We start from the raw sequence: 20,378 nt of genomic DNA, 5'->3' as shown, positions 1-20,378 counted from the left end.
CCCGTACCCATCGCGTGTTGTGCCGACTCCGCCGTACCCATCGCGTGTTTTGCCGGGTCGGCCGCGCCGATCCCACAGCCCTGTCAGGAAGCCTTCCGTCCCAGCTGGGCTGATCTGATAGAACTGCTGGCACCGAACCAGAGTCGCAGTCACGGCCACCGCACACATTAAACACCATCTGGTCCGGCTTCTTATCCGTCTCACAAACTCCACTTACCTCTAAGATAACCTGAAGACGTCGGGAAGTCAAGTTCGCCGCTAACCCGGTTTGGAAAGATTTTCCATTGACGTTCCGGTATTTTAATCAATGCAAATGTCATATCGGTTCTCTGCGGAGATCGGATCAGAGTCAGACGCGACGTGACGAACTGCAGCAGTTTATAGAGAAACCCTCTGCAGTTCCCCGCGGGGTCTTCTATAGAACATGATCGGATTAACCATGACCGTGAGCAGCCAGTAAACCGCGACAAAGGGCGGATTTCCCACTGTTGTTCACATACAGTAAATAAAATGAAAAAGTACGACTTTTGCCAGCAGTCATTGTTTATAATATATAATACATCAGGAGACAAGGGACAAAATAAAAGTTGTTTGACAGTTACGTCACCCAGGGGTCACCATGGTGACAACTGACCAGATGTGTCGCCATGGCAACGTTCCAGCGAGAGAGAGAAAAGGCTTGGGAGGTCAACAACCTCTGACGTCACAAGGTGCACGTGGTTGCACGAAAACACTGGTCACATGCGGTCATGGCTGCTGGCTCTTTGCATGTTTTGGTCTTGCAATTTTGTTCAACAATGCCAATGGGATGTTCAGAACTCGTGAGAAGATACATTGCATAAACAGGAGATTGCTCCATGTTATACAAATGTATTAAACCACATTTTCTCTCATGTTCTACACTTACGTTGGACTAAGGCCTTGTCAGCAGCGTTTTTGCTTCCCCAGCTGTAGACTCTTACGTGGCAGTACTTCGTTTGGCAACTGAGGGTTTGTAAGGTCACAGGTGTGGTTTGTTGGCTGCCAGAAATTTCGTCGACAGTTTTCATGTTTGTTTCTTTTTGCATCATTTTATAATAAAAGGTACTTTGAAACTTATCATTTTCTTGCGATATCTCATTAGAGAGTTCCGTTACCGTTTGCAGCACGTACGTGAAGCGAGCTCAAGGGTACATTTTCCTGTACTGATCGACTGTTTGTAGCATCAACAACACTGCCCTTGGCCTTGTTAATCACCACATCCCAAGGATAAACATCATCATCACCGCTCGTCACCCACCCTGAGTTTCCCCGCCCAGACCGCCCAACCACAGTATCAGCTCCGCGCTCTACATTTCCGTTTCCCCGCTGTTTTCCTGCCCAGTACGAGCTGCGGATATTGCCGCTGTTGTTGCCAAGGCGCTCTCTCTCTCTCACGCTGGTTTGAAGCAGTTCTCACGTTTGCGATACGACAAGGGGGAAGTCGATCGAGAGAAATTTACACGAGGTAAGTTTATCTTGAATTATGTTGGATGACAACGGAATTTGCATGGCAATCAGCGCAGTCAGTACCTTTTCTAAAACTGTACTGCGAAAACCGTCCGCTACGGGCTTTTTCAACTTCACTGTGCATCATGACATGTTGAGCAAACTTTTAGTTTACATGTATTGCATATCCCTTGTGGCGTAACACACCAGGTTTGCAATGCCTTATGGCGTAGCACAACGGGTTTGTACTTTCAGAGTACTGTGGCAACCTGTTATCAGCGATGAAGGAATATAGATCATTTCTAGCAGAAATTGCCATCCCCTTTTTACCAATACAAATTTGCCCGTAGCAAATGTATCGAAAGAACAGACTATGTAAAGGCTGGTCCTTGTGTTGATTTTGCATAGCCTGGTATCCAGCCGTAATTATAGCTCCCGAGTCTCTTCTCTCCTCTTCGCAAATTACCAGAGAGGAAAGAAGAGACTCGGAAGCTATATTACGGCTGGATACCAGGCTAGATTTTGCACCCAGGCAGCACTGTGAGAAGCCCGTGCGGAGGTGCATCATGGCGACTATCTCCAACCCGCCCATCCCTGCAGCATCACTCCTCTTCCTCCTCCTGGCTGACGTCATCCCAGCTGCGGTCACGTGCCCGGCCTCCTGCAGGTGTGCTGGCACTCACGTGACCTGCCACAGTCACCTGACGCACGTGCCGGCGGACGTGCCTGTCCAGACCACGTGGCTGGACCTGAGTCACAACAACCTCACCTCCCTGGACGGGCGGACTCTTTCCCACCTGGTCCACCTGCGGAGGCTGAACCTGTACGGGAACAGCGTCCGCAGCGTCGCAGACGACACCTTCACCAACCTGACGAACCTGCAGTCCGTCAACCTGGGCTACAACCGCCTGGCGCACCTGAACCCGGAGGTCGTCACGGCTCTGCGGAACGTGAGAAGCGTGTACCTGAGCGGCAACCCGTGGCGCTGCGACTGCCACCTGGCGCACCTGATCACCTGGTTGCGCACGTTAGCGGCAGTCCAGCAGGGCAGGTGGGGGCCCACCTGCGCGTCTCCATCACAGCTGCATCACAAGCCGCTGACTCAGGTGGATCCACAAACTCTCTGTCCGACCACCACACCTGTTGACGCAAAGGCCACGACCGGCGAGGTTCTTACACACACAGGAACGGAACTCACCACCATTAGTACCTACAGAAGACTGTCTGCTGCGACATCATCAGGCTCAGTGCCACCTACTGCATCAGCTAGAGCCGGATGTGGGGAATCTGACGTGCTGAAGAACATCACCGTCTCCGATACAGCCGTCCAATGGCAGACTAGCTCCCCTGACGTCACGAGGTTCCACGTGACGTATGAAGCACCTGGCGTGGCCTCACGGCGGACCCGCGTCCTGCAGCGTCAGCGGGACAGGTTCACTCTGGACGGGCTCGCACGGAACACGTCCTACGTCATCTGCGTCTACCTGGGCAGACGCTGCACCTTGCGGAACGCTACCTGCGTGCAGGTGATGACGGCGTCGGCGCCACACCTGGACAGCCGGATTGTACCGCCGCACGGCCCGGGAGGACGCACCGCGGCAGGTGTCATGGCGGCCGTCGGCATCGTTTCCACGGCTCTTCTCATCACAGTCTTTCTGCGACAGGTAAGGACTTCACCATCATGATTACAGACAGGACTAAAACGTAGTGCGTTATCACAATGATTCCTGGTACGGTCAAACCTACCCAAGAAGACCACTCAATGGAGTAAGTTGACAGGTTGTCGCTATAGACAGGAGTCCTAATGCTTGTGCAAATGGTATAGACTTTTGTAAGGGACCACAAAAAGCGGTCACCAGGTGATAATGTAGGTGATTATGTAGAGGTGGCCTCTTGTAAGCGTTTGACCGTGTTCACTTAGTAAGTATTGAAATCGTTGATGCTAAAATTCCAAAGAATCTACAGGTGGTTCTGTGTAGTACATTTTGTCTATTTCTCTTGCAGAAGATCTCAGCGCTCATCCACAGAACCTGCCACTCAACAAGAGACAATATGCAAATGACGATACTCCACTACAGCTAGCACTTCGCTGCAGTACCACTGCATCAGTATAGGCGGCGCCATTAATCACAGACGGTGTCTAGGAATGTTTCCGTTTTGTCGGATAATGCCTGGTAGAGGCTAGTAGAAACAGTCATCACTGTTCCGCTGCTTGTAATAGTCGTTTGTTCATGAGCGACAAAACGTCGGGACAATGCTCAAGATGGAGTTTTAGTGGACACCTCCCGGGGTCGTGTTGGTAAAGACAGAACATTTTAGTTTTTTTTTACATTTTTGGGGCTGACTTTCAAAAACATGAGACAAACGACCGTTTATCGCTCTTACATTTTATTCATATCCTTCTCACAACTATTGGTATACTTTATACAGCATTCACACAAAAATAAACACAACTGTCGTCCATTAGCTCTCATCAGCCTTGTGCCCGTAACCTGACCCGTCATAACCCTGAGCTCTAAACTTGACCTTCACACAAGGCCCTGTTGGACAGAGGGGTCAGAGGTCGGTTCCCGCGAGTTGGGCTGAATACCGCTGGCCAATTAGCGAGTCGGCTCTGCCACGCGCGCAGCTCGGCCGGATAGACTCACATCAGGGGGGTGTTATATATGATATAGACTTTGATATCCTCTTCATTAGCCTCATGCAGGGACAAATAACCTCACAGAACCCGCACGATGTCCTGTTATGGGTTGTCTGAAGGCTTATATGCACACCAGGGGACGATATGGAGTTAAATCGTGGAGACGCAGATGTCATGAATATGACTCCTATATAGCAGTGTGTGTGCTACAACTTGTGCGCATGTCCAAAACGATACTTTCAGGAAGATATATATATTCCCGGAAGTTGTGTGAAAGAAACCCCAAACAACACATCTGCCTCTAGAATAGTGGGCAAGAAAAGTAATTTTAGGTATTTCTGTGTCTTCAACGTTACAATCTATTGCCTACTTCTCCTTCTACCTGAACAGACCCAGGTGGAAGAAAAAAGGCATGGCCTTTAAAGTTTATGTCTCTCCAGGGACGAAGAGGGTATGTAGTACCTCTACATAATACAGGACAACGAACCTACGTCAAGTCGTCTAGAGATGTACATAGTACAACACTCGAGCAGACTGTTTCATCATATCAGATCATATCAAAGTTCTGTTTCCAAGTGCAAATGCACCCTCTACTGATAATTAACGGCATGTCCCTCTCAAACCCGACCACGTCACCGTCACGGTGCCCACAGACGGGGGTGATGACGTCATGTTCCCTGCGGGTGGGGAGTGGGGAGGGGGGCGCAGATCTACACAATGTAAACATCAGGCAAACATCAACATGCTCCATTCTACGGGAAGGTCAAGAGTCCCTCGTGCGGGGTCAGTAGGCTGCGTGCCAGACAAGACCGAGCTCCTGACGCAGCCAGTTCACGTCCGCGTTTTTGTGTGAAACGGGCTGATCAAAAGGGCAAGTGTCTGAATAGACCTGAAGTGTTTCTCATTACCATCTTCTGCTGCTACTGCGGCTGCTTGGGTGAAATTTAAAGTTGTGCGTGAGGCGCCTTTCAGATATCGCTGTACTCAAACATACCAACAGGAAGAAAATATTTTCGCAGTTCCAAATATTTCTGGTCATCTTGTCACTATCAACGTGCCTCTGTTTATTTTTCAACCTACATTTCGCAGAATTGGACGATAAACAGACTTACCTTCTGCAAAATAACTTGCTGTGTTTACATCTTCATGTCAGATACTAAACGAAATGGGACAAACATGTTGTACTAAGAGCATGTTAAGAGTTACGTAAGAAAAGTTATTGAGCAAAGCTCGAGATGGCATTTTGTCCAAACACTTTCCATATTGTTAGCTAAATGCGGATCTAAATAAAGTCAAGTCAATTAATTTTAGTGGCCCAATTGCTGAACAGATCCGGGCTACGATAACAAATGTGATAGACCCGGCCTGACGGGCAATCAATCAGGGCATCAAGCCATCATTGGTCGTGAAGCCTCTTATATCTTACACTACAGGACCCACTTCGACGTTTGGCTGACTTAGATAGTGATGGAATGTCTCTTTCAGTGAAATGCTTCCTAAAGAAGAGAAGAGTCGAGTTGGGATAAAACCCGGGGGGGGGGGGTGGAGACGTCCATCATTGCCTCGCAGTAAGGGGCGGAGGACCCACCGAAGTGGCGACCAAAAATAACCGCAGTGCTCGGCATGTGCGCCATGTTTGTCACTGATACTCACTCCAAACACGGGATAGTTTGTCTGTGCGACGTGACCGTAACTAAGGAAGCATGTCCTACCGTTACTGTAACTTTCGCACCCGAGTCTTCAACGTTCACGTCGCTCTGCGGCAGAGCGCTCGGGCTGTCAGGGCGAGTCGGACGTGTGGTCCCCTCGGCGGCGGAGCGCAGACTGTGTGGGCCTGTACCAGGCCTGTACGCGCATCTGCCGGGCCGGTAACGTGAGACGCGCGCTGACCTGCGGGGTCAAGCCGGTCCCCTCCCGCCATGAATGCCAGCTATTCCCGCTCGGTCCGCCGGGAAGCGCCTTTTCCGAGTTGAAGGTTACATAAAGTCGTAAAGAGAGGGACACACACCGCCGCCACTGCCTTTAAAGGGTGGGACTATGTTGGCGTTATCAACGGGACAAATATAAGCGCAGTTTTGGCAGGGAAAAGTCGTTTTACTGAACCTCGGGGATGAACGGAGACGAATGACAGCCACATCGGCTGGCAGCTAATGAGCTGAGAGCTGTCCTTGATGTATTCTCCAAGCAGAGGTTGGGTGATAGTAGTGTCCGGGATGAAACCTCCTTGCTCCAGCTCACCATCCCCCCGCCCAAACCTCTGCCTGGAGAATACTAGTACTAGTACCCTCTATGTTAGCCAGCCGCATTATATAGCCCCCGAGTCTCTTCTGTCCTCTCTGCCAGGATTCGATGGTCTTTGATAGGAGACTCGGGAGCTATATTAAAAACGACTGGAAACCAGGCCACCTCTATGTAGCTGTGAACATGTTTTGAGACTAGACTTCAAGTTTCGAAACCAACAAAGTCACACACAAAAAAGAACGAATGAACGAACTGACAATAAGTGATGAACCGGTATCATGGAACAGGAACATGGTCTTCAACGTTCAAGAACCTTTCATTGCTATAATCTTGCAACCTTGTCCCTGTGTTATCTCCAAGTACAGTAGGGGCATCTTCTCTCGGTAGTTTTAAAGAACGCTTGCAGATAGATGTGCAAAAGTTAGGTGTAATGAGTCGTTCGGTGTAATATAACCAGCTGCTGCCGCGCCGCGTGCCTGCGAAGCTGGTGTGTTACGCCGAACGGCGGTTATACCGGATATATAGATACAGATACAGAAGCTGGTGTGTTACGCCGAACGGCGGTTATACCGGATATATAGATACAGATACAGATACAGAAGCTGGTGTGTTACGCCGAACGGCGGTTATAACGGATATATAGATACAGATACAGAAGCTGGTGTGTTACGCCGAACGGCGGTTATACTGGCTATATAGATACAGATACAGAAGCTGGTGTGTTACGCAGAACGGCGGTTATACCGGATATATAGATACAGATACAGATACTGTGTATGGTAAAAACAATCTTGCAATATGCTTGGCATCCCTTTTAGGAAAAAGTATGACTGTTGTCTTTCAGTTCTCGTTTCAGTTCTCGACATACCGTCCGTGTTATTGTAGTTGTCGTCCCTACAGATGGCGACAATGTAGCCATTGAAAGAAAAGACTGTGTCAACAGTGTAGCGATGTTGTGGCGAGTGGGGGCGTGGCCTGTCTGAGAACTTGCGGACGGAAGTAGTCGCAAATAAATACCGAATGAAGTAATGTAGCAATATGTAAATCATGATCGCCATTATAAAGCAATTGCCATAACAGTATAAATTGTTCATGGGCCATTTGCCACACGCTGGGAAAACAAACAATGTTGCAAATGGCGCGGTGTCATGTTTCATGGGCGCGGTCCGGGCAGAGGGCGTGGCAGGTTTGTAGCGACTGTACATGGGCGGGGTCTGCGGTGGGAAATAAAATTCCTGCATATCCCCAAGTATACAAAGATGGTGACATAAATAACATTTCTGTGATTTTCTTTTCGCCTTGGCTGGTTGTGCCCAAGTAGGTATCAGCTAGCTGCGTTGATAGCATATTCCGCAAGGTGGTGTCCATGCACACTGAGAGATTACTTGTAGCTAGATACTGTATACATAACACAGCATGCAATGTTCCCTATCGCTCGCATACGTGCACGCACACATCCAACGCTTATGGCTCCGGCTGTAAAAGTTCAGTGACCCACATCCAAAGCTGTACACCGATATCTGCAGTGTTACAATATTTGGTGTAGTGTTACAAAGAACACATCCTGATGTCTAATTCTGTGCTCTGGTGGCAGATAGATAGAAAAGGACTGTCCAAGTGTTACACAACACAACAAATGTTTTGTATCGAGACGGATGTGCTTAGAGACAAACGCGGTTTAGATCCCGCCCAGCAGACCTGTGTTTGTGTAACTGTACTATACTGAGTAGTGTCTTTCTACAACGAAGATACCGGGAATATACATTAGTAGTTATCGATCAGGCATGCAAATTGAGCAATATCATCGTCGCTTTCGCCTCTTAACGTCTTTGTAGGCGGACCTGCATTGAAAAAAAATACTGATTGCAGCTGCAGGGTGTCCAGACCACTGCAGCAGCAGAATGTTTTGTATCGAGACGGATGTGCTTAGAGACAAACGCGGTTTTAGATCCCGCCCAGCGGACCTGTGTTTGTGTAACTGTACTGAGTGTACTGAGTGGTGCTGCAGATGTGGCAGGTGTGTGGTGTAGGGTTACAAGCCTGACCAGCCGGCATGTGTGGCAACTGGGCTGTGTCCAACAGCTCCGCACAGCCGACTGCAGCAATGGCGCTATTGGTAAAGCAGCTTTTCCCTGGGATTACCTCACACAAACTTCGACTTATAAATGGCCTATTCTGGAAATATCCGATACCAGCGAGAGAAGAAAGAGACAATTTTTAACCAGTTATTCTCACCTTGTGGTTGCCTTGTGAAATCTCCAGTCTCAGTTTGTTTGGTAAGATAGTAACTTGATCTCGAGTAAGAACACAAGGCATATATGATATAGATATCTTACAGATGATACCAAGGGAAAATTAATAACGTACTAAAGATATATCAAGACACATCGAAGTGTGCATTATCGGATGTCATCCAACCAGTGTGGATAACAGACAGGACAGCCCATATAGGTCAGGCTATACTGGACCTGGCACTGAGTCTGTAAACCGAGCCGAGACCGGAGGGTCTGCCATATACAGCACGCTTACATGGAGGCTGGGGCTTAGTTATAATGGTCACAGTTAAACCTGGTTTATCTGCTGCAACTTGGCAAAATCAAACTTCAACATCTTAAAGTTATTTTTGTGCTGTGGGGGCTAATGAAGTACAAGTCTCGTCTTACAAGCCCATAACACGAGTAGTACTGTCTCGTGAGCCGGCATATTGAAAATGGACAGAAACATATCGACTTACAAGTATTAAGAATTCAGATATAGCCTTATATGTACGCCTCAAACTAGCATATACGTGGAAATTGTGACTTTGGAATTTTTCTAGTTAAGAAATCTGCATCTTCTATGCGTCTTCTGTGAATAGTGATATTCACCAGGTGTATTTTGCCAGCCAGTAGGTGCCCGAATTATGAGTAATGAGGCTGTTAAACGTGGTCGAGGCACCTTCTCGAAGACGATTTCTTGGAAAGCTTTGTGAGGCTACAGCAATTCGGTCGTTCTTGGTTGGGGGACTCCCATCCAAGTACTATCCGGACTGCGCGTTGCTTAACTTCCGAATGTACCAATGCGCCACGCGGCAGTAGCAATAGATTGATAATGAATAAACCTTCATCTTTTTATCTGTTTGTTTGTGAGTTTTTTGTGTGCTTGTTCAGAATTTGAAACATGGTATGAAGTAAACCAAGGGTAGCTATAGCTATTACTCCCATAAAAATGCACGGCACTCTCCATGATTGTAACATGAAGCGCTAGTGCGTCCTGCAGTCTGAAATAGCGATACAGTAGGAAACATCGCAATTGTCACGTACAAGTGTAAGTTAATCCAATTCGGTCATAACAGCTCTATCGCCGTACACAGTTCAGTTACATTTCCAAGTGATGATATCAAACAGGTGGATTCACTAACAGATCTCAACCTACCTGCTTCTGACTTTGTCCCTGTAGCAGCTTTATACGTACGGAACATTCAGATCATTCTCGGTGACCATCGTCGTTTTTCTACCCGAACTTGGATGATCTTGCATCCAGACGCAGGTCTGTCAATCCTGGCCGCTCTCCAAATGTACGTGAGAGTATTTCTGAACAAATTTAAACATCAGATGAAGACTCGGTGGTTCACAGTTTTGCTGTGGGAAGTCGGAAGTGTTGTCCGTACGACCGGTCATTCCCACATACTGCGGTAAACAGCGGGGGGTGGGCATGGGGGAGGTAATTAATCATCACGGCTGGAGAGGCTAGTAAAGGGGTTGCATGATTAGTTAGTTGTGTTTTCGATGATAGATGGCTAGGAGGAGAATAAAGCACTTAAAACGGGAACTTTTGCTGGCGTACAACTTGTGACGGATCAGACCTAAAACGGCCGGTGGCGTTAGGTATGGCGGTAGTTAAAATCCATCATCTCATGATCACATGTTAGAACTTAGATGCATTTTGAATCCAGAGACAAAGTTGATCAATAACATGAATCACGTGGTCAAGAACACCGCATATGTCCCCTTAATGAGATACGCACGGATCTTTGTGACATAAATGTGTAAAATCATTTTAGTCAATGCACATGGAGTTTAGTTTACTTTGAGATACATTCATGCTCTCCATATTACCTTTTCTATTATATAGCTATCTACCAGTTTGAGATTTTTCAAAGTTGACGATTGAAATAAGAACTGCCTGGAGCATTGTAATATAAGAACCCTGAAACATAACAGTATCTGCATGACACAGATCTACATCTCGGACCGGTTTTATTGCAGCCTGTATGCCATCTTATTTACTACCTGAGCTCCTATGGGCTATACTCCCCGTGGTGCCGGAACACTCCCCTGCCCCCATGCGAGCCCCGTGGCGATCGACAGGGCAGGTGGTCCGGACCCCCGGCCTTGAGTGGCCACTTGGGTCGGGAATACCGGGGCGTTAGGTTACTGCTGCTCGGACGGACACTCGGGGCCATTAGCACCACTGGCTCGGGGTGTAGTGTACGAGTTTAACCAGTTTACGCTAATACTTGAGTGGCTGCAGCGTACGTCTGCAAAACTGGCTCGCTAGTATTTGAGTGGGTGTAGCGTATGGAGTTTTAATACCAGTCTGCAAAACTTGAGTGGCTAGCGTATCAGGTGAACTGGGCATTCATAAAACAAGTGTTACTATTTCAAGGTAATCATTCGCAAAACAGGCTGAGGTTATCTATTTAAAGATCACATGGATGCACATTTTGCAAATAGAAACCATTGCTGTTTCTAGGAATATTGGGAATCGCTTGGCAAGTTCGCACCTTTTAAGACACAATCATGTTGAAAGTCCTGATATTCCTTTTGAATGTCACTGTACAGGTATAAGACAACAAGTGTAGCGGTACCACAGCGATCATCAACGTGTTCGAACCCAACTTTACTAGACCCACACCCTAAACCTACACATGCAACTTGCTAGTGTCTTTCTACAACGAAGATACCGGGAATGTATACTAGTAGTTATCGATCGGGCATGCAAATGGAGCAATTTCATCATCGCTTTTGCCTCTTAACGTCTTGGTAGCTGGTCCTGCATTGAAAAATACTGATAGCAGCTGCAGGGTTTCCAGACCACTGCAGTAGCAGAGCACGGTAGACGGTCCCAGAGCAGTGGTATCATACTCAACTGTAACCTTGTTCATAACCCTGGGGAGTGCACATACCTCACAGATCCGCTGGGTGGCGCCTTTGGTACACCTTGAACTTGACATCAACACCACAAAGAACACCGCTATGATGAACTTCGACAATCAGGTCGTTACAGTATGTGTATGCAGGGTTGCGGCACCTCTGCCTCTGCCAGGCGACTTTAGTCAGCAGGCTGTCAGCAGTGACACGGCGGGAGAGGCGGGAATGTCGGCCGGTCTCCCGGTGATGCCGGTCCGTGCCGACCCGCGGGTTTTGCGGGACACCGATCCGCTGGAAACAGTAGTCTGAAACAGCAGACCTGCAACACGCCGGGCGCTTTTGTCGTATGTTTGTCTTCTTTTTTGCTGGTTGCAAACTCTTAACTAATCGCTGTCGTGTTCTGGGCGCGTAATGAAAATCTCTGTCATTGGAACAGTAAAAAGATAGTTCGTCGACGTCATCATTAAAAAATCGGCAACAGTATAGAAATGCTGACTGCAGCTGACCCTTCCATAGCCTGGGCTCGAGGCTAGGCCCATGGCAGAAGGGCCGGAAGAGGCAGCCTGGGCTCGAGGCTAGGCCTGTGGCGGATAATTAGGACTACTTGCCTACTAGCCATTATAATGGCTAGTAGGCAATGTAAACAAAGGGCTTGCGCTTTGAAATAGCCACAGGCTGGTTGGGCAGCCCTGGCTGTGTGTGCTGAACAGCCAATTGCGAACCAATTAATAGAATAAAATAGATGAAAACAAAAGATACATGTATTGGATAAGAAATCAGATTAATTGCATTAAACGAAATTCTACGGACAAAATCCTCTCAATGCTTGTTGGGTAATCTGTACTAGAGAAGGTTATTATTAGAAACTTGAGCCAAAATAGGTTCAATACATCATGTACGATATAATCCTTAATTAACAGAGGGATCCAAAGTCCGGTAAGCGATCAAAAGTCCGGTAAGGGGTTCAAAGTTTTGGTCGTACTGATAACATGTCAGACCCCGGGTAACTCTGCTAACAGAAGCGAGGTCACCTGTACTGATAAGGCAGGTAGCCCAGAAAACAGGTGCACGGTGGTATTTCCAATGCGCTTTCATCATTATTGACCAATGTTTGACCTTGTGGACCTTGGTCGCCTTTGGTAAGTTCGCGCTGCGCGGAACGGCTGCGCGTTAAGACTTGTGCGGGCGGCGTCTTTTCTTGCAAACATGGCCGCTGTCGTCAGCTGGATATCTGAGTCCGTCCAGGAGATCCCGCAGATCTCCGGGCTGACTCTGCAGACCTGTCTTGTCTTCTTTGCGGCCTTTCTGCTGACATGTGCACTGTTGAGGCGTCCACGAAACCTGCCTCCTTACCCGGCAGGACATGTGCCTGTTCTCGGGCACCTCCTCGCCTTGGGCCGAGCGCCTCTCCTCAAGCTGACGGCGTGGAGGCGGCAGTACGGGGACGTCTTCACCGTCAGGATGGGGATGGAAGATGTGGTGGTTCTCAACGGCTACACTGCCGTCAAGGACGCGCTCGTGGACAGGTCCGAGTTGTTCGCGTCCAGGCCGCCAAACTACCTGTTTGATTCCTCAGTTGGGTTCGGAAAAGGTGAAACATTCAAATTTTCCAATCTTTTCGTCCTTTTTATATTGTCAAGCTAGAAACTTGCTTTTCGTTTTAGGAATCCTCGATCAGTTTTTGTATCATACACGAAGAAGCAGGCAAAAACAAACAAACCTTTTCCCAATACCGTAGCCTGACTAAATCGCGCTTCAAGCGGCCGGCCCTCGGGGTGAGGTCATTAGCCCCAGCCAGCGAGAGATTGTGTAAACACAGGCTAGCTGGCAATCCATTTTGTCAAGAAGACACGTATAGCGCAGGTACCAAACGTATATATTACATTATAACATATGACATAATTATAACATCAGTGGCATCTAATGTGTTTCCTAGACATCGGTGCTGCCCGTTGGGGGACCGGGTTGAAGCAGAGAAGGAGGTTTGCCACCGCCGCCTTGAAGCACCTTGGCATGAAGGTCGGGACCGGAAGCGTTGAGGACAACATCCGACAGGAGGCAAGCTGTCTCCGAAAAAGGGTAGGATTAGATTAAAGTAGAAAAATAATTTTGGCTCTCTCCCTCCCTTTAGCCTCCGGTGCAATGGCCGAGTGGGTAAAGTGTTCGCCTTGCATTCAGTAGGTCGTGAGTTCGATCCCCGGCCGAGTCATACCAAAGGCTTTAAAAAATGGTACATGCTGCTTTCTCTGCTTAGCACTCAGCACTAATGAGAAAGAGTATGGAAGTTAAACACACTACCAGCGGGTCAGCCCCTTGCTGTTGTGGCTTGCACATGTGTGGCCCAAGGGCTACAGAAATGGAGATGGGTGCCACCCCTAAGCATCTGCACAGATGTACGGGCAACTTTAACTCCCTCCCCCCATCCTTCCCTCCCTCCTTCTCTCTGCCTCTATCTCTGTCCCTCTACAATTGTTGATGTTACAGGCGCCAGGCCAACCTATAACCTTCAGATTGCAGAATACCACGGACAGCCCTTTGCCATCTCTAACGACATGAAGGTAGCTGTGGCAAACGTTATCTGCTCCATGGCGTTCGGGAGGCGCTACGGCTACGAGGATGAAACGTTCCGGGAGCTCTCGGAGGCGATCAGGAACCTGCTGGCTGAAATCGGATCAGGGCAGTTCATCAGCGTCTTTCCTTTGCTGCGGTTCGTTCCTGGAGGTGAGTAACATTGAATCAGTTTACTGATCGATGCTGTGCTTCACTCAATTGTGTAACAGCAAATGTAAATGTAACAGTACTGTGGTGGACTACCCTGTACTCTCTGCATAATTGCTGTGTATCAATATGTGTTGTTACCATGGGTACGGATATCTACATTATTACATATGTATACTGAGGATTAGCCACTTATGTTATTTTCGTTTATTTTATGTTAGTCATGCGATAGAAGACACATGTACTTTTTATCACGACCTGTGCAATAGTTGTAGATTGTAGAAATACTGGTCCTATTGTGCATGTACTCTAACTTCCTCATGCGATAGTGGGCACTAGTACTTTGTTTTACCTGCAATAGCTTGAGTACTTGTTGACAAATGTACTATTTGTTTTTAAAAATAAAGCTTGAAAAAAAAACATTGAATCGATGAAGACCCTTCTTGCACATGTTTGCCCAACTGAGCTATGTACAGGTCACAACAAAGACAAAACATATATATCATTGTATGACAGGTCTTGTCCAAGTTCGACTACTTCTCGCTTCTTGGTATTGGTGAGCAAAGCAAGGCCACATTCGTTGCACAATTTTTGTTTGCCATGAGAATTTCAGCTGAAAAATTGACCTTCGACAAGAAACCGCGACAGGCTGTCCCGTCACAAGCACGTAAAGTGCTACGGCGTGTCTGCGTGCTCCCAAATCCAAATCCGTTGGATTCCGTAGGATTTCGTACGGAGGTGGTACTTACCACTTACGGATCCCAAATGACTGCCTACGTTTTTACACGTAGACAGCAGGCAGTTGCACGTACGGTTAGCTTAATGACAACATCCGTGGAAAAGGATAATATATGTGTACTGCTACTTGGGCAGACTTCAGTTGAGTTATAGATTTCAGTAGAGTTGGGACTTCAGGGGAGTTGCTGACTTGTTTCAAAAGTTGCTAACAACGAATAGATGCTGGCTCGAGTCTTGACTGACTATCTGGCCACCGTCACACTGGCGGTAGTCAGGGAAATCATTTGCCAACATGTCATGTCATGTGGTCTTCTTTTCATCCAGTAAACAGAGCCTGCAAAGAAGTGCTGAAACATCTTTCCAAGATTCACGAAGTTCTTTGGGACGAGATAGCCCGCCATCGCGAGAACTTCGATCGCGAGAACCCGCGAGACTTCCTCGACTTCTGCCTGCTGGAGCTGGAACAGCGGGAAAAGGTGGAGGGTCTGACGGAGGAGAATGTCCTGTACATGGCGCAGAACTTGTTCTTAGCGGGAACGGACACAACCGCCAACACACTGCTGTGGAGTCTTCTCTACATGACCCTGAACCCAGACATCCAGAATAAGGTACTCATGATCACTACCCCATGACGAGGCCTTTGAACGCGACAACTTTGATTTTCTGCTTTGATGTCATATATGGACCAAGCGTTGAAGTGACATTCGTGGTACGCCATCTTAGCAAGGCCGGCAAAATCTCCTTGGGTGAAAAATCACCGGAATGCTTATCTAAGGTCCTGGCGCCGGACGGCCCTGGCTAACAGAGTAGGTTTCCAGGGTAGTTTTTGATGTGGAATTTAAAACAGGCTGTGACAGAACCAACCGCTGATAAGTTCCTACGACAGCCTTTTCCGAAAGCTGAATTTTTTTAAACATGCACAAGAACATTCCCGGGAATTTGACGATGTTTCCACGAATGTGGCCTGGTCTTACCCTCCAAGCAGAGGTTCGGCTCCGGTTGTTGTTTTTTTAATACATTTTAGGCGGTTTTATCGGGCTTCTTATTTTGTGCCGTTTTCTCTATGTCTCGCGCGAGCCTCTGCTTGGAGAGTAACCTGGGTTTTCTTGTCCTGACAGGTCCATGAGGAGCTTGATGCCTTCATTGGGTAAGACTGCCCACCCTGCCCCACAGCCCCCAGCTGCCTTGGTCTTGCGAGTTTTTCAGAACGTCAATGTTTCAGTGTATGGCTATGTTAGACTCTGGAGGGATGGGCACAGATTGCAAGCCATTATGTGTATCCTGTGTATGCGTTATCTGTAGACCTCAATATATCTTTAAGTGTAACATCGGTGCAATGTCTTCCTACTAGGTCCATGAGGAGCTTGATGCCGTACTTGGTGTGCCCGCCCTGTCCCACCGGTCCCAGCTGCCCTACGTGAACGCCTGCCTGCTGGAGACCTTGCGGATCCGCACGATTCTGCCCTTCGCAGTTCCGCACGCCACAACTAAGGCTGTCAGGACACAGGGGTTCGACATTCCCAGGGGTACTCAGGTATGCTTAGTTGATCCGCATTCCCAGGGGTACTCAGGTATGCTTAGTTGATCCGCATTCCCAGGGGTACTCAGGTATGCTTAGTTGATCCGCATTCCCAGGGGTACTCAGGTATGCTTAGTTGATCCGCATTCCCAGGGGTACTCAGGTATGCTTAGTTGATCCGCATTCCCAGGGGTACTCAGGTATGCTTAGTTGATCCGCATTCCCAGGGGTACTCAGGTATGCTTAGTTGATACACTTCCTTTTGCACTGATGCTGATTGATGAAGATGACGAAGAGATAGCAGACTTCACCTCCACCGGTAGAACATTAGAACATGCAGAGTGTGCAGTGCAGAAACAAACACGCGCACAAGCGCACGCACATGCGCACACACACGCACGCACGCACGCGTGCACACACGCACACAAAAAATAACACACAAAAACACACACAAACGCACACACGCCAAAAATAATTTACTCTCGGGGGTTAAGTGATAAAGGGTTCATAAAAACTTGTTTCCAGTATTTAACCAAGTAACTTCTAGTCAGTTCAAAGTACAAATCGGCCGAGAGGTTTACTGCATAACTGCGCATCTGGGTAAGGAGCGCTCCCGGTGCCAGCCATATGGGGAGCACAGGCCGGGGAGAGTAGGCCGGGGAGAGGGGGCCAGACTGTACCATTGTACCTGTAGGGGAGAAAGTACAGCATTATTGCAATCACTTCTATGTCCTCTCAAACACATTTCTGGCTAGCTATGGCCCGTTTTGGAAGCTAAAATATGACATTTCTTGGATTACCACATACTTTGCTATGGCAAAGTCGGGACTCTTAGTTAAACAAAAAACAACAAAATTATATAAACCTCTAACAGCGACACCTACCGGAGTGAGTGTCCTTTCTTACTGTCTTGCAAAATCCTACATTTTTACCGAACTAAAAGCCTCGTCGACATTAAACTAAACATAGAAGTTTGTCCAAACTCTTTTCAAGTGTACTAAAATGTCAACGCGTCGTACTTCAAGTGACAAATTTAACAGACAGCAAGGCGTAATAACGTCAGAGTGCCATAAAGTTGACATATGCGGTCATATGGAAGCCAGAGCGGGTTTCAACCATTTTAATCGCATCAATAGCTTCATCGACAATAAACTAAACATAAAACTTCAACCAAACTCTTTTCAATTACACCGGTGTGTCTACGCTACGTACTCAAAGTGACAAATTTAACAGGCATCAATGCGTAATGACGTCGGGGTACCATAAAGTTGACAAGGAAATCATGGCGGGTTTTCCACTGTTCTGACCTAATTAAAAAAGTCATAGAGTGATAGACAATAAACTAAACATAAAACTTCGACCAAACTCTTTTTCATTACACCGGTGTGTCTACGCTACGTATTCAAAGTGACAAATTTAACAGACATCAATACATGTACGTAATGACGTCAGGGTACCATAAAGTTGACATATGCGCTCAGAAGGAAGTCAGGGCGGCTTTTCCACTGTTTTGACCTAGTTCAATAGCTTCATCGACAATAAACTAAACATAAAACTTCAACCAAACTCTTTTCAATTACACCGGTGTGTCTACGCTACGTACTCAAAGTGACAAATTTAACAGGCATCAATGCGTAATGACGTCGGGGTACCATAAAGTTGACAAGGAAATCATGGCGGGTTTTCCACTGTTCTGACCTAATTAAAAAAGTCATAGAGTGATAGACAATAAACTAAACATAAAACTTCGACCAAACTCTTTTTCATTACACCGGTGTGTCTACGCTACGTATTCAAAGTGACAAATTTAACAGACATCAATACATGTACGTAATGACGTCAGGGTACCATAAAGTTGACATATGCGCTCAGAAGGAAGTCAGGGCGGCTTTTCCACTGTTTTGACCTAGTTCATAAAGCCAGAGACAATAAACTAAACATACAACTTCGACCAAACTCTTTTTCATTACACCGGTGTGTCTACGCCACGTACTCAAAGTGACAAATTTAACAGACATTAATGCGTAATGACGTCAGGGTACCATAAAGTTGACAAGGACATCATGGCGGGTTTTCCACTGTTTTGACCTAATTGAAAGGGTCATTGACAATAAAGTAAACATACAACTTCGACCAAACTCTTTCCATTTACACCGGTGCGTTGACGCTACGTACTCAAAGTGACAAATTTAACAGACATCAATGCGTAATGACGTCAGGGTACCATAAAGTTGACAAGGAAATCATGGCGGGTTTTGTTTTGACCTAATTGAAAGGGTCATTGACAATAAAGCAAACATACAACTTGGACCGAACTCTTTTAGATTACACCAGTGTGTCTACGCCACGTACTCAAAGTGACAAATTTAACAGACATCAATGCGTAATGACGTCAGGGTACCATAAAGTTGACATATGCGCTCAGAAGGAGGTCATGGCGGGTTTTCCACTGCTTTGACCTAATTGAAAGGGTCATTGACAATAAAGCAAACATACAACTTGGACCGAACTCTTTTAGATTACACCAGTGTGTCTACGCCACGTACTCAAAGTGACAAATTTAACAGACATCAATGCGTAATGACGTCAGGGTACCATAAAGTTGACATATGCGCTCAGAAGGAGGTCATGGCGGGGTTTCCACTGTTTTGACCTAATTGAAAGGGTCATTGACAATAAAGTAAACATACAACTTCGACCAAAGTCTTTCCATTTACACCGGGGTGTCTACGTTACGTACTGAAAGTGACAAATTTAACAGACATCAATACTCAATGATGTCAGGGTACCATAAAGTTGACAAATGCGCTCAGAAGGAAGTCAGGGCGGCTTTTCCACTGTTTTGACCTAGTTCATAAAGCCATAGACAATAAACTAAACATACAACTTCGACCAAACTCTTTTTCATTACACCGGTGTGTCTACGCTACGTACTCAAAGTGACAAATTTAACAGACATCAATACGTAATGACGTCAGGGTATCATAAAGTTGACATATGCGCTCAGAAGGAAGTCAGGGCGGCTTTTCCACTATTTTGACCTAGTTCAAAAAGCCATAGACAATAAACTAAACATACAACTTCTACCAAACTCTTTTTCATTACACCGGTGTGTCTACGCTACGTACTCAAAGTGACAAATTTAACAGACATGAATGGGTAATGACGTCAGGGCACCATAAAGTTGACATATGCGCTCAGAAGGAAGTCAGGGCGGCTTTTCCACTGTTTTGACCTAGCTCATAAAGCTTCATCGACAATAAATTAAACATACAAATTCGACCAAACTCTTTCCATTTATACCAGGGTGTCTACGTTACGTACTGAAAGTGACAAATTTAACAGACATGAATGGGTAATGAAGTCAGGGTACCATAAAGTTGACAAGGAAATCATCGCAGGTTTTCCACTGTTTTGACCTAATTGAAAGGGTCATTGACAATAAAGTAAACATACAACTTCGACCAAACTCTTTCAATTTACACCGGTGTGTCTACGCTACGTACTCAAAGTGACAAATTTAACAGACATCAATACGTAATGACGTCAGGGTATCATAAAGTTGACATATGCGCTCAGAAGGAAGTCAGGGCGGCTTTTCCACTGTTTTGACCTAGCTCATAAAGCTTCATCGACAATAAATTAAACATACAACTTCGACCAAACTCTTTCCATTTATACTGGAGTGTCTACGTTACGTACTGAAAGTGACAAATTTAACAGACATTAATACGTAATGACGTCAGACTCAGAGTACCATAAAGTTGACAAAGAAATCATGGCGGGGTTTCCACTGTTTTGACCTAATTGAAAGGGTCATGACAATAAAATAAACATACAACTTTGACCAAAGTCTTTCCATTTATACCGGGGTGTCTACGTTATGTACTCATAGTGACAAATTTACAAAACATCAATGCGT

At 46.7% G+C, this 20,378-nt stretch overlaps 1 protein-coding gene across 1 annotated transcript in view; it reads left to right on the top strand.

The window, feature by feature from the left end:
• Window positions 1-11,709: 11,709 nt before the first annotated feature.
• The window catches only part of LOC118405531 (cytochrome P450 2D4-like), an 11,158-nt gene continuing 2,489 nt past the window's right edge, over window positions 11,710-20,378 (top strand). The window contains exons 1-5 of the mRNA XM_035805035.1: window positions 11,710-13,120; window positions 13,418-13,546; window positions 13,873-14,202; window positions 15,262-15,545; window positions 16,289-16,471. Coding sequence (XP_035660928.1) covers window positions 12,688-13,120; window positions 13,418-13,546; window positions 13,873-14,202; window positions 15,262-15,545; window positions 16,289-16,471 — 1,359 coding nt within the window. The 5' untranslated portion in view covers window positions 11,710-12,687. The remainder of the gene's footprint in view (window positions 13,121-13,417; window positions 13,547-13,872; window positions 14,203-15,261; window positions 15,546-16,288; window positions 16,472-20,378) is intronic.

This window comes from Branchiostoma floridae, chromosome 18 (assembly GCF_000003815.2).
Source record: "Branchiostoma floridae strain S238N-H82 chromosome 18, Bfl_VNyyK, whole genome shotgun sequence".
Taxonomy (NCBI): Eukaryota; Metazoa; Chordata; class Leptocardii; order Amphioxiformes; family Branchiostomatidae; genus Branchiostoma; species Branchiostoma floridae.
This window is presented reverse-complemented; position numbering and strand designations above follow the sequence as displayed.